General features: G+C 35.7%; 1 protein-coding gene across 2 annotated transcripts in view; it reads left to right on the top strand.

The window, feature by feature from the left end:
• Positions 1–12,887, top strand: part of LOC122823053 (protocadherin-15-like) — a 214,907-nt gene that overhangs the window by 129,633 nt on the left and 72,387 nt on the right. For both annotated transcript variants that reach the window (XM_044102283.1, XM_044102282.1), the window contains exons 20-23: positions 1,388–1,516; positions 10,453–10,572; positions 10,693–10,878; positions 12,153–12,389. In XM_044102283.1, the coding sequence (XP_043958218.1) occupies positions 1,388–1,516; positions 10,453–10,572; positions 10,693–10,878; positions 12,153–12,389 (672 nt within the window). The remainder of the gene's footprint in view (positions 1–1,387; positions 1,517–10,452; positions 10,573–10,692; positions 10,879–12,152; positions 12,390–12,887) is intronic.

Here is a 12,887-nt window from a genome sequence, read left to right as displayed (position 1 = left end):
TTTTTTTTTTACTTTGTTAGTTTACCTTTTTGTTTCTCTTCCCTTCATAATAAATCTGTTAGTCAGGCATCAAAATGTTTATCTTCTTCGTCAAATAAAATCTTCTCATATGTGTGTCAGTGAATACATGTGGTGATGTTAATGGGTTAAAATTCATAATAATGTTCCTGACCTTGTATCATAGACATCCATGCAAAACTGAGTTAAATGGATGGGAATAAAAGAGAGAAAGATTTCAGAGGTTTTCAAGAACCCCCTATGGTTTTCTGCTTTCCTATAAATAGGTCTTGAAACACTCTTGTTAACATGCAATGTCTCAACCAGTCCCTAGAGCTTAATAATGAGTGCATTATCTTTGAGTCCCAAACGACATAAAGTTTAAAAAAAATGGGTGAAGGAAGTTTAAACATTTTTCTGCAGGGGGCTGCATTTTATATTGCGTATGAGAAAGAGTAGAGTTTGGGAAAGAGAAGAATGGTTTGAACAGGGCAGTGGCAGAAGACCGTCCAGAGAAAAAAACAACTAGAAAAAGAAGAACAGAAGACTGGAGCATAGATGTATTACACTGGTCCATTAATCATATCACACTAAAGGCCTTGGGTTGTCTGTACTTGTGCACACACATACACACCTGTTTGTCTCTCATATTATTAAATGTCCTGTAGGGAGAGTGTCAGACTACAAAATGCCTAATTGGCTGTTTGGCCTGTGAATCCATCATACTGCCACAGGATGAGAACTATACACGTTGGTGCATTGAGCCTATTCTACTGTAAAGATGCTGTTTGCTCGATGCAATTTAAACTTTACTGTACAACAGCTTGATGTAGGTAAATGCTTCTCTTGTGAACTTTCCAGACTGTGAATCAATCAGCTTTAACCTTTTGCTATTCTAAGGACTCCAAATATATTTCTAAAAATTATGCCAGTTTCACATCTAAAAACATTTGGGCATGATCAGCAAAAGCAATGTGACTTTTAGCAGAGAGGCAAACAGCTACTGGCAGGTACCAGAACCTCCTTGGATAGTTAAAGATACCTATTTTACAGTATTTACACTAAAGTATATTAAAGAATATAATTATTTTGCAAACAAGTAGAATTTTTTTAATGTAATTATTCCATGGAAATGATTTTTTTTGTATTTACAGTATATATATATAAATATTAGTTGTTTTTTTGTTATTTTCAACAAAAGTCATTAAGAGCCATTGTGGAAGATCCAAGGGGTCACTGAAGGTTCAGTCCTTAGGAAGTATATAAAAGAGGATTCACTATGGTGTTATTGGGTTTCAAAATATTTTCTTTCATCTTCTGGTGCCGAAAAGCTCTTCAATGAATTTAACAGACTATTTTTTAAAATGTGTGTGTTTGTGTCATTTTGTAGACCTCCACTGCTGTGGTGAACGTGGTGGTGACTGATGTGAATGACAACGATCCGGTGTTCAACTCTTCACTGCCAGTGAATCTCTCTGTCACCGAGGAGCAGAATAACGCCTTCGTTGGACAGATCATGGTAAGGAGATCCTCCACTGCATTCGTTCACAAGATAAATCCTGGAAGCTAAAAACGACACAATTGCTTCTTTAATGAGGTCCCTGTGTAAAAACAAAGGACATCGATGTGTTGATTGTGTTTTCCCGCAAGGCTGTGTTCTTGTTTAAGCTTTTTAATGAGCAATAATTTGTTCGTTTAATAATGATACTTGAACAAAAACATGCTAATTAAGAAAAATTAATCTAACTGTTTCAACAAGTCCCTGATTACACAATTTAAAAGCCTAGCAGGGGGGCGAGTCAATGACAGATTACTTTTGTCTGTATCATTTCTCAAATGACACAGTCCGGCTCGTTTTACAGTGGAAATGGCACAAATCATTTTCTTGGAGTTTTAACCATCTGTTGGGTTTTGATACATTGCTATTAGGACTGATAGGTATAATGTTTTTTGAATGCTGCCTTCTACACACACTCTCATTCTGAGCACATATTTACAAATCTGTGGCCATCATTTCAATGCATTACTCACATAAATTTACTAATTATTTCAATCTTTAGTAGTGATGGAAGAAAATAAAAACTGTCAAAACTGAAAATTTACTCAAAATAACTTATGCCAAAAATATTATGTGCACAATTAGCTTACGAACAATGTCTTACTGCTTAGCAACATGGGAATTTTGAGCAACTATGGTTAAACACACACAGCTATTTAAAGCTTACTCATAGAATAGTAATTTCTCCTAATTTGTCTTCTTGATTTGTACAAGAAGAAGCGTTATATTTGTAGCTCCTGTAGGAATTAAAATGTGTCTGTTTTAACCTACATTAAACAAGGTTATGCTAATTTGTTGCATTAATTAGACTGCTAATTCTCCTCAGTGTATCTCCTTCAGCGCATCTAAAGGAATGAAATAAACAGGTGCACACACTTCACACGAATAGTTACAGTGACTTTAATTAAACCCTCCTGTTACATTCATTTGCTGCGACAACCAAAGATCAATTTTACATAAGCTTGTTTGAGCGTTTGGCTGGCAAGTTTTGCAACTCTGTGTATTCTGGAAATAAGCCCTGATCTTCATCCGCAGGTTTTACAGAAAGCTCTGATTGGTCTGCGTTTGACTCTATTGTTGGGGGTGGAAAGTTGGGGGCAAGGCACACCACACCTTTCAGATTTTGATTTGTAAAGAATTCTGCAATGAATTCAGCTGTTTCCTTCCATTGGACATTTATTTGCAACTTTGTGTTTATTCATGATATAAAACTGAAGTTGAGGTGACGAAGGTATGGTAACATTTTTTAAATGTTGCCATACCTTTAAAAATACCTTTTTAAATATCAAGTGAATATATAAAATAAATTGCCATTATTCAAAATGATTGCGTAAAATGTTTACAAAATATTACATTCCAGACCTTAAGACTGACTGGCCTATTTCCCTTAAGAGGCTCATGCATGAATCTTAAACTTTGATCAGCTCTGATCTTTTAAAGACACTTCTTCAGATGTGTGCTTACTTGGACTTACTTCTAATTTAATTTATAGGCTTTGTACATTGGTGTCAAGGTTTCTTTGATTCATCTGACTCTTTGCTGGTTTCTAAATGTTAATCAGCAGTTCAACACTTGGTCTATTCCTCTTTTAAATGTTTCTTCCTTGTACACACTTGTCTAGTATTTTGAACAAGTTGAGCATTAAGTTTAAATTTAAAAGTTAAATAGCTTTCCTTTATTTTTGAGCATCTTTGTAAATTCAGAAAATGCTTAATATCTTCCACGTACTGTAAATTTTTACTTTCACTCCACGTTTTGGTCTTGGGCCAAATCCAACATCCAAAAGCCATGCCTGATCTGAACAGAGGGCACTTGAAATCATTCCAGTTCTGAACTTCCTGCCTTTCAAGGAACCTTGGATGGATTCCAAAGCAAAACAGACGGCGTTATTCCTCAACAGGCCGAGAAAGGCACGACTCTGGGCGTCAGTCCAAACCAGGGCTCATTCCTGGCGGTATTAACCGTATTTCTGAATGAATTTACAGATGTTACTTTACTTTGGAGATCTACATACGGTAAAGCAGGACAGAATGATCTACAAGGCATTGAAGTCTTTGAGTGCCTGAGAAAAAAAAAAAAAAACAAACATAATAGAGCAATCCAATGGAGATGAAATATTCATGTCTGGGAAAATGAAAAAAGTATTCTACTACTACATGAAGTGTCTAACAAATGGAATACTATGAATAAAATGTAACGCTGCAGTTTTTTATTAAATTCAATATAATTTGTAAACTAAAGCTGTGAATTTGCTTTCATAAATAAAGGTCTACAAAAAGAACTGGTTAGGCTAGCAACAGCTGTGCTACAGTGTTCAATACTTTGGTAAACCCAAAGTTAAGTTCTGGATTCCCATCGTGTTAGCAAAAGAAAAAAAAAAAAACAGGTAGTGGACTAGCAATAAAAGACAGAGCAAAGAGAAAAAGGAATACCTGACAGGAAATAACATACAGCAGATGTAGACAAGCTCCAGGTAAGTGTGAGGAAGAGACAGTTCAAAAGAAGAGGAAAGCTTATCTCTGCTGCACAGACAGTTTCTTCGCTCTCTTCCTTAGATTTTCAAAAGAAATAACAAAGTACTTCTTTATGGTCTGAAAACTTGTCTGGTGGTAAAAACCCCTTAAACCAAATTTTATTCATTAAACTATCCAAAGCCTTATTTTACAGGAAAATAAATTACTTTAATTTTGATAATTGAATCCTTTTCAGGGCTGCACAGTGGCGCAGTTGGTAGAGCTGTTGCCTTGCAGCAAGAAGGTCCTGGGTTCAATTCCCGGCCCGGGGTCTTTCTGCATGTAGTTTGCATGTTCTCCCTGTGCATGCGTGGGTTCTCTCCGGGTTCTCCGGCTTCCTCCCACAGTCCAAAACCATGACTGTCAGGTTAATTGGTCTCTATAAATTCTCCCTAAGTGTGAGTGTGTGTGTGAATGGTTGTGTGTCCTGTATGTCTCTGTGTTGCCCTGCGACAGACTGGTGACCTGTCCAGGGTGAATCCCGCCTCTCGCCCGGAACGCAGTTGGGGATAGGCACCAGCAACCCTCCAGACCCCATTAGGGACAAAGGGTGTATAGAAAATGCATGGATGGATGGATGGATGGAAATCCTTTTCATATAAAGGAAAAAACAGAAAATACCATTAATTTGAATATGCTGATGACTGCACAAGGTCAGTCTGTCCTCCACTTTTATATGTATAGAACGGGAAGGGTTTAGTCTTTTCAAACTAAGTGCGATTATAAAAATTTTAAATGCTGTAGCCTGAATCTCCATTTCGTTTTACTTAAAAAAAATGTGCTATATGTCATATTCATATTAATTTTTAATGAGTTCACATATACTTCAAAATGCTTTCATGCCCTTTGAACCAGTTTTTTTTACATTTTTACAAGCATACAGAAAAACGTTACCATGCTTCATAAGCTTATTCATAAAGTTCTCTAAAAGAAAATCAAAATTAAGCTGGAAGAAAGCACTTCAGAGAAAACAACGACACAAAATATATCAAAAACACCATTGAATGATATAAAATATGCATTATAAAATATCTTAAGTGCCAACCTTCAAATTTCTTGCTGCTTTTAACTACATGGATATGTATAAAAATATAATTGCATGTAGTGGCTGTCGTTCAAAAAAGAGTCGTCCTTTAATCAGACACTTCCAAATTCATCCTCAACCTCTCAAATTTGGATTCCAAAACTCTTTGTGTTGCCTGTTTTTAATGCAAATCTGCATTTGGTACTTTATACCAAGTAAAAACTGAAAGCAGCTTCTAAATCAGCCTCCAGCTTCTCTCCTGATTCACTTCCTGCCTCTATGACTGTCCGCATGTCAATTATCTCCCTTTTCCAAACAACCCATGATAATCACACAAAAACTGGATGGCCCATTAAATTTCTAACACAGTTTCCCCCCCGGATGGCAATGAGTCACTGAATACAAATCAAATGGAGAGGACTCCTCACTCAGAGCACTGCCAAGACAGTGTCTAATTTCCACTAATTCAAATAATTACTTCGTGAGATGGATTAAAAGTTTAATGAATGAAAATTGAGGAAATGTACAAAATGGGTCACCGCAAAAGCCAGTTGCTGCATTAAAGCAGAGTAAGTGGATTGTAAATATGAATGGATATGATGGATATCCATTCATTGCTTTTTTCATGAACTTCTAACCATCAGGTAGATTTTCTTGGGCAGTTTTTGTGTTTGGTCCCAAATTTGAATAAACATCTTCGACTACAAACACCAATAATTAAAAACAAATTATTGAATTTTTTTCAATTTAAATAAGTACAATTATGCAGTAGTTACATTATCATTTTGCTTTTTATTCCCTCTTTTAAAAAAAGTATTTAAAACATTTCTGCCTATGCTTACGTAATGTGGGCTCCCGGTATTTGTGGCAGTTTGGGACAGCGGCGCGCAGAAATAGTTAAAATTTGTGAATATTTGGGAGCTCTTCTAAAATTGCTGCCAAATTTATTAGTTCAAAAACCAACTATACCTTACAGTATTATGCTTAAATACAGAACCTAACATCTTGACTCTCCTGTACTCTTGGAGCTCAAGCCAACAGCAAGCAGCTGCAAGACCAATAAATGGCAAATCTGGATTGGCTGCTTTGCAAACGACAGCCAATAGCAAGTCAAGTAGCATTCAGCTTAGGTATCTCAGCTTCTTCTTTGTATTATTCTAAATTTGTACTAGAAAAATACATCTCTAGATAGGTGGGCTTTCCAGATATATAAGTAATGATGCAGTGATTTAGCTGATAACATTTCAACGACTTTTCTTGCCTGCATGTCTTTTTTTAGTTTCTTCTTTAGTAAAAGTGTGCCCTTCCTGTTTGCTTTAATTACTGTTTGATGATGAAATGTAGCCATCTCCATTGTATTTTTTTCTTGTTTGTCTTAAATGTCACAACTCTGCTCCACCAACTTTAAATAGAGCTTGTCCTTATTTCCGTCATCAGTGGACACTATGTGCTTGTTAATTTCATTTTGCTTTCAAGGCATTATGAACATTATTGGCCATAATTTTTTACTGACAATTGAATTACCAACCCCTAAAACCACATCTGAAGCATCAAAGAGCCTTTTGAATTAGTGTCAGGCTGCAAGAATCAACAAGGGCTGCAACTTGAATAGGTCCTCACAAAAATACACATTTATGTATTTAGTGTAGTACATAGTGTTCTTAACTTAAAAGCAAGTAAAGCAATTATTTTTTAACTCTTTTGGTGTGAGCAACACCTGATTCAGCCCTGCACACAAGACCGCTCTAATGTGTCTTTTGCTCTGGTCTCATCCATTTTAATGCTGTCAGAGTGCTGATTGCACAGGATGAACATTCAGAGAGGTGGAGAGGAACACCAGCTAGCAATTTGTCACTTTCTTTCCACCTTATTTTACTAGTTGAAAAAGACTATGTGCAGAGGATATCAGAGTGTAACTGCAGAACAGTTACAGAAGGACAGCCAGATTAAAAAAAGTATGACAAAACGGAGAGGAGGACATTGTACTACACTTTTTATCAAGTTAAAACTGAAAGTATTGCCTCATTAGCTTTGTGGAAGTTTAGTTTTGGCAGTAAAATACCTCCAGAATCTCTGGGGGGGAAAGTACAAGGATAGAAGGATAGAGAGCACACTTACCAACGTGGTGTCTGACTGAAGCGTACAATTTGTGTTTGCATGAAATTACATTAAAAAGTTGCTACACAGATTGCTCAGTATTGGTAATAAACTTAGGCAGTGTGCAATTGAATATATTTGGTCTCATTGCTGGCTGCAGATGTACGATGCTACGTCAAAACCTTTAAAATGTTTTATTCATTCAAAACGGGCGAGTGCCAATGCAGCTGTCATAAAGAAATCTGATTAAAAAATAGACTATCAATGAGTCAAATATACTACAGTTTGCTTTATTGTTGGACAATATAGTATTTGCTGGTTAGTTTACAGGTGGTCTGAATTGGAGTTTGTAAAGTTAAAACTGTAACTCAATTAGTCATAAGAATAATTAGAGTAATCTAAAGGAACAGAAAATAAAAATATGACAGCTTTTGCTGTTTGCATGACCTTGCCTTACTCCCCTCCAGGCTAGGTCAGTTGAGCTTAGTGTGTTTTGCATGAGTAAACAGAAGCAGAAAGGTTGGGACTGTGCACTGTGCACAATTATTAGGCAAGTGAGGATTCTGACCATGTCATCATTTTAGAAATATTAATTTATTGGAAAGTTTTAAATTGTTTTGTTTATTATTCTCTCTTAAACAGATGAAAGTATAAAAAAGTGAGATGTGAAAATGTGTTTTTTTATTTTTTTTGTTAATATATCTGCTCAATAAACATTTCTCTATTATTGTACCCATATAGATATTCTCCTATATTAACATTTTGGATTAACAGAGCATTGCATTTAGTGATTAATAAAAAGTAATCCTCAAAAATAAGACTGTTAATAATTGTGGACACAATGTAATGATTCCATTCCTGTAGATACACCACAACCCGTGTAGGACCTCCACCAACTGCATTCTGCACCCTTTTTTTTCTGTGGTTGAATGATTTTAACCAACTTGAATTTACAATTAAATGACACTTTAATCACATATTTGTTTGTCTTTAAGAAGTTTTCTGGCCTAAATTTATCTGGGTACTTGACCACCCTTTCTGGCAGAAGTGGTGTAGTCCATTTAAATTATCAGGCTTCCTTGCACACACTCAGCTTTTAAACATTATCTACGAGTCTTCAATAGAGTCAAGGTCAGAGCCACTCCACAATCTTCCTCTTGGCCGTCTTTTCTAGTAAAGCTCTAGTTTGATGTGTGTTTGGTGTTATTAGATTGTCGGAGTTTCAGCCATCTGATTGAAACTGTCACTGTCAGATGAATGGGAAATGGGTGGGATCTTTCTTATCATAAACTTGCAGATAAACTTGAACATCTTTGGACACAGTTAAGCAAGTGAAACATTAACACAGAAAGAGTAGTTCTCTACCAACACTCTTTAGCTTGACTGAAATTTGCCTGCTTAGATACCCAGATGTGTCCTTGTGAAAAGTTTTTCACTCAGAAGGGACAAAGATTGAGCTATTTGGCTATAATTGCTTGAAAAGTGTTGAAGCTGGTAAAGGTGAGGCTTCTAAAACCTTGCAGGTTCATTGACCCAACAGTCAGGTACGGCAGTGGTCACATCATAGTGAGAATGGCCACTATTGCAACAGCTAGTGTATCAGATAATAAAGGAAAAAGTATGTCTTCAAATAATTTTATTTCATTGTAGAGTATCTTTACAAAACCACTTTGTCCTCTCTTAATCCACCCTTTTGATTCATGTCTATGTACAATAAGAATTGAATGGTGCTGCCATTAAGTGGTTTGAGCAAGTGACATCCCACTGTGATTATACAGTAAAAAGCTGTATTTATAATTCTGTCATTTTTGAAGTAATTGCTTTTCAAAGATTTCTTAAGCAATGGCAGCATTGGCAATATAATTTATTTACTTATTGTCTCCAATTATGCTTAATGTTCTGAATCTGCATCAACATTTTATCAATTATGTGTTGTATCCAAAAAATATCTTAACTTCAAATCTTTCAGACTGCAAAAAAAAAATGTCTTATTTCTTTTATACAATAAAACAGAATAAAGAAAATTTAGTCGAAGATGTATTTTAGATTGCATGGACAGTCATGCCAAAAATCCCCAATAAATTCAAATTTGTGAACCCATTTTTTCAAACTTGTTCTTTGCATAACTGTCCAAAAAGTCCAAAGAAATCCTGAAAAGCTCAAAATAAATGACTCCACTGACTGTATCATGGCCCATCGTTACGTTTGAATGATTGGTCAAAAAATAAGAATGCACGAACACCTTTGACCAACACTGTTTATTTTTTCTGTTTTCTTTTTGAGTAAAAACTGGAAAAAATATAAAGTAAAATCCAAAAACATTTTACCACGTTAGTTAGGTGATAAAATAATCCAATAATTGGTAAAAAAAAAAAAAAAAAAAAAAAAAGATCTTGCAAAACACACATGAGCTAGCCACCGGATGACTTTTACCAAGATCTCAGATTAGCTGGTTTGCTTTTTGATGGCAGTAGCAAGTTTGCAAATCCAAGTCTTACAAATGTGCAAAGCTTTAAACCTTCTGACTTAAACTCATGCCAAGAATTAACAGGAATAGTCTCTTCTTGTCAGCTGTACAGCACTCTGAAGACGTAAATAATTAATACATTTTAAGCAAGAAGGCAATGTGAAAAGAAAGCTAAATGTTTTTAGAAAGCTGTTTTCTTTTTTTGTAGTGTAATAAGGAAAAGGCGAGTTAAAGCCTGACAAAGCATTGAAGCTTTATTGTTAGAACTGCAGAAACCCCCCGGATAGCTGTAACCGATGCTAAAGTGGGAGTATCATATTTTTATCATATTTTTTAAAATATGATATTTTAAGAATCGTATAGAATCATAAAAATAAAACCTCTCATTTATAATTACTGTGAAGAAGCTATAGATTTTTTACTACTATGTTTGGAAAACATAGTTACAGAATTTCATTAAGAGAGCAGCTGGATCTTGGATTGATCGATCATGCTGTGGGCTTGTATTGCGGCCAGTGTCACAGAAAAGCGGTGAATAAAAGAATCTGGTAGAGGAATGACTTGATTTAATCAAATTTCTGGAAATTATTTTCCATTGGCCCTTTTTATTTCAGTTACAATCTGTTTAATTTTCACTTTGTAGAATTAACTTAAAAAAACATTATGTTGTTGTATGAAAAGTTTCATTTTATGTCCTGATCAAGTTAAAGACTGAGTGCTTCAAAACTGCTGATTCTCTTGTGTTTTTAGCATTTGTTTTGTTTGTTTTTGTTTTTATGGCTGTGACTTGCATTAGGCAACAGATCTGGATCTGGGAGCAAATGGTCAGGTCCATTACAGGCTTGTCAACCACCAGACGCTGTTTTCCATCAATGCCTCTGGAGCCATCAGGACTACAGTGCCACTGGACAGAGAGGTCAGAGAAAGTCACAGATTTAGTGAACTTCAATGACTATTGGATTCAAAACAACTGAAAGATGTCACCTCTTATTCAGCTGCAGTCATTTTTTTTTTTTATGACTCTGTAACCTCGAAGGTGAAAGGTCACTATTTCCTGGTTGTTGAAGCCTCGGATGGTGCAGTGGATCCTCGGCGATCCAGGCTCACCCTCTCTGTGTCTGTTTTGGATGTGGACGACAACAGCCCAGTATTCTCCCAACAGTCCTACAACGTCAATCTACCTGAGAACAGCCCAAAGGACACTGTCATTTTACAGTTAAAGGTGAGTCTCTGGCTTGGCTAGAAAAATAAATTATCATCTGAATACATTTTTTTAAATTTTTTAAATTTAAATCAGTTTTTGGCACTGCTCAGTAAGCGCCAGTTGTTTTACTAACAGCTTTTAGTGCATCTGGATTCTTGGAACAGTTTTCTTCTCTTCCTTGGAAATAATCCTTGGATTCTTTATGGGGTTTTCTTACTGAGCAGTACAATCTGTCTAGAGTAGTTCACAATTATGGGAGAGGAAGGAGCCTCTTCACTACTACAACAACAAAGATTCCTTATAAAAAGTATTCACCCTCTCTATGTTTTATCCTCTGAATTATCAATCAATCAAATACATTTTTATCAATTTGTTTGTGGAAACAACTTAAGATTTTGACATTTGAAGCCTATTAGGTGTTTTTTTTTTTGAAGGAGAACTTTTTTGGCAAAAATGGCAGAAGTTTTTGATCATAATTTATTTATAAAAGCAATAAAATAACAAATTATGCAGGTGGGGAGAAATAACTTCTATAAAGGCTGCATTATTGAGAAAAGCAACTTCTAAAAATTACTGGCCCCTGACAGATTTAAAAATCAGTTTTTCAATTAATCTGAAGGTAACATTAATGAATTCTTCTTCCTGTAAATTATTCTGTGATGCCTTGATATGGAATAGCATAACCATATATTTGATATAGCTATAGTTTTTTTAGAATCAAAGTATTATCCTAAAAATATTGAAAAGATTTGTTGGAAATTTTGTGACCCTTTTAATTTTTAGTACTATTTTTACTTTGACTAAAAGCTACTCTAAATAATCCAACAAACTTTTTCAGTTTCATGATATTCAAAGTAAATTGACTGAAGATTAATGCCTTCATAAATCTTGTTCATAGGACTCAAAATAATGTTGCTTTAAATCAGTCTCTTAAATTTCTATGAAATCACCAAAGTACTTAAATTTCATATTCCAGGCAGCACTGGAGATGTCGTAAAAGTCAAAGTTTCTGAGAGTTGTTGAAGGATTGAAAATTGAAAAGGGCAGGGATCCCTAAAGCTGCCCAATTTAAATACCTGCAAAAAAAGAGAGAAATTCGACATGGACCACCAGTGGAACACAAGAACATTAAAGGTTACTGCCACAGGCGCTTTGAATACACCATTAAAACACAGAGCTTAATGAAAGCACTGTTTTAAAAATTCACCTGCCCAAAAAAAAAAAATAAAGAAATAAAATAAAATACCATCACATAGCAGTGATTCAACCTTCCTTATTTTCTTTTTCTGAAGGCAACAGATGCTGACCTCATCTCCAACCTCACATATCGAATCAGAGCTGAAGGCCTGGATCCTGAGATAACACGGCTTTTCCGCATTGACCCCGTGACAGGGGAGCTGTCAGTTCTTAAGGTTCTGGACTTTGAAGCTCTGGCTGCCTCTGAACCCATGTACACTTTCACCATAGAGGCTGTCGACGTGGAGGGAACAATGCCTCCTGGGCTTGCCTCGGTTACTGTCAGAATACTGGTGAGTGCGGGAGTGTGTTCTCATATTTTTTCTCTGTCCAAGCAAAGCCCAAGAAGCAAGTAAGTTTGAAAGACAGGAAAATGTAAAGAAATCAAGAACATACAAGGCCTTGCTTCAGACCCCTTGAGCTATTAGACATTTTGTCATATTGCAACCAAAAACTTCTAGATATTTCAGCAGCATTTTGCTTTTCTTTTTTTTAAATGGCAGCTCAGTGTGTCTGTGTCAACAGGATAAATTATAAGTTGTGCAATCCAGAAATCTGAAATGGAAAACAAAAGAAAGGCCTTGTTGGATGACAGTCAGAAGAAGTTCAGTTTGCAGTTTTAGAGATATGTGGTGGGGAGAGCAAACTTCTCTGAAGGTGCTCAGATCAAACTAAAGATCAACTTTTTATTCTAGATGCGAAACTCTTTTTGGCAAAAAGTAAACACTGGAGGTTCCTCGAACACACCGTCCTCATAATAAAATATGCTAAGGAGATGCTTTGATGAGAAG

Source organism: Gambusia affinis, linkage group LG20 (assembly GCF_019740435.1).
Source record: "Gambusia affinis linkage group LG20, SWU_Gaff_1.0, whole genome shotgun sequence".
Taxonomy (NCBI): Eukaryota; Metazoa; Chordata; class Actinopteri; order Cyprinodontiformes; family Poeciliidae; genus Gambusia; species Gambusia affinis.
The sequence above is the reverse complement of the archived record's forward strand: the minus strand, read 5'-3'. Positions and strand labels throughout refer to the sequence as shown.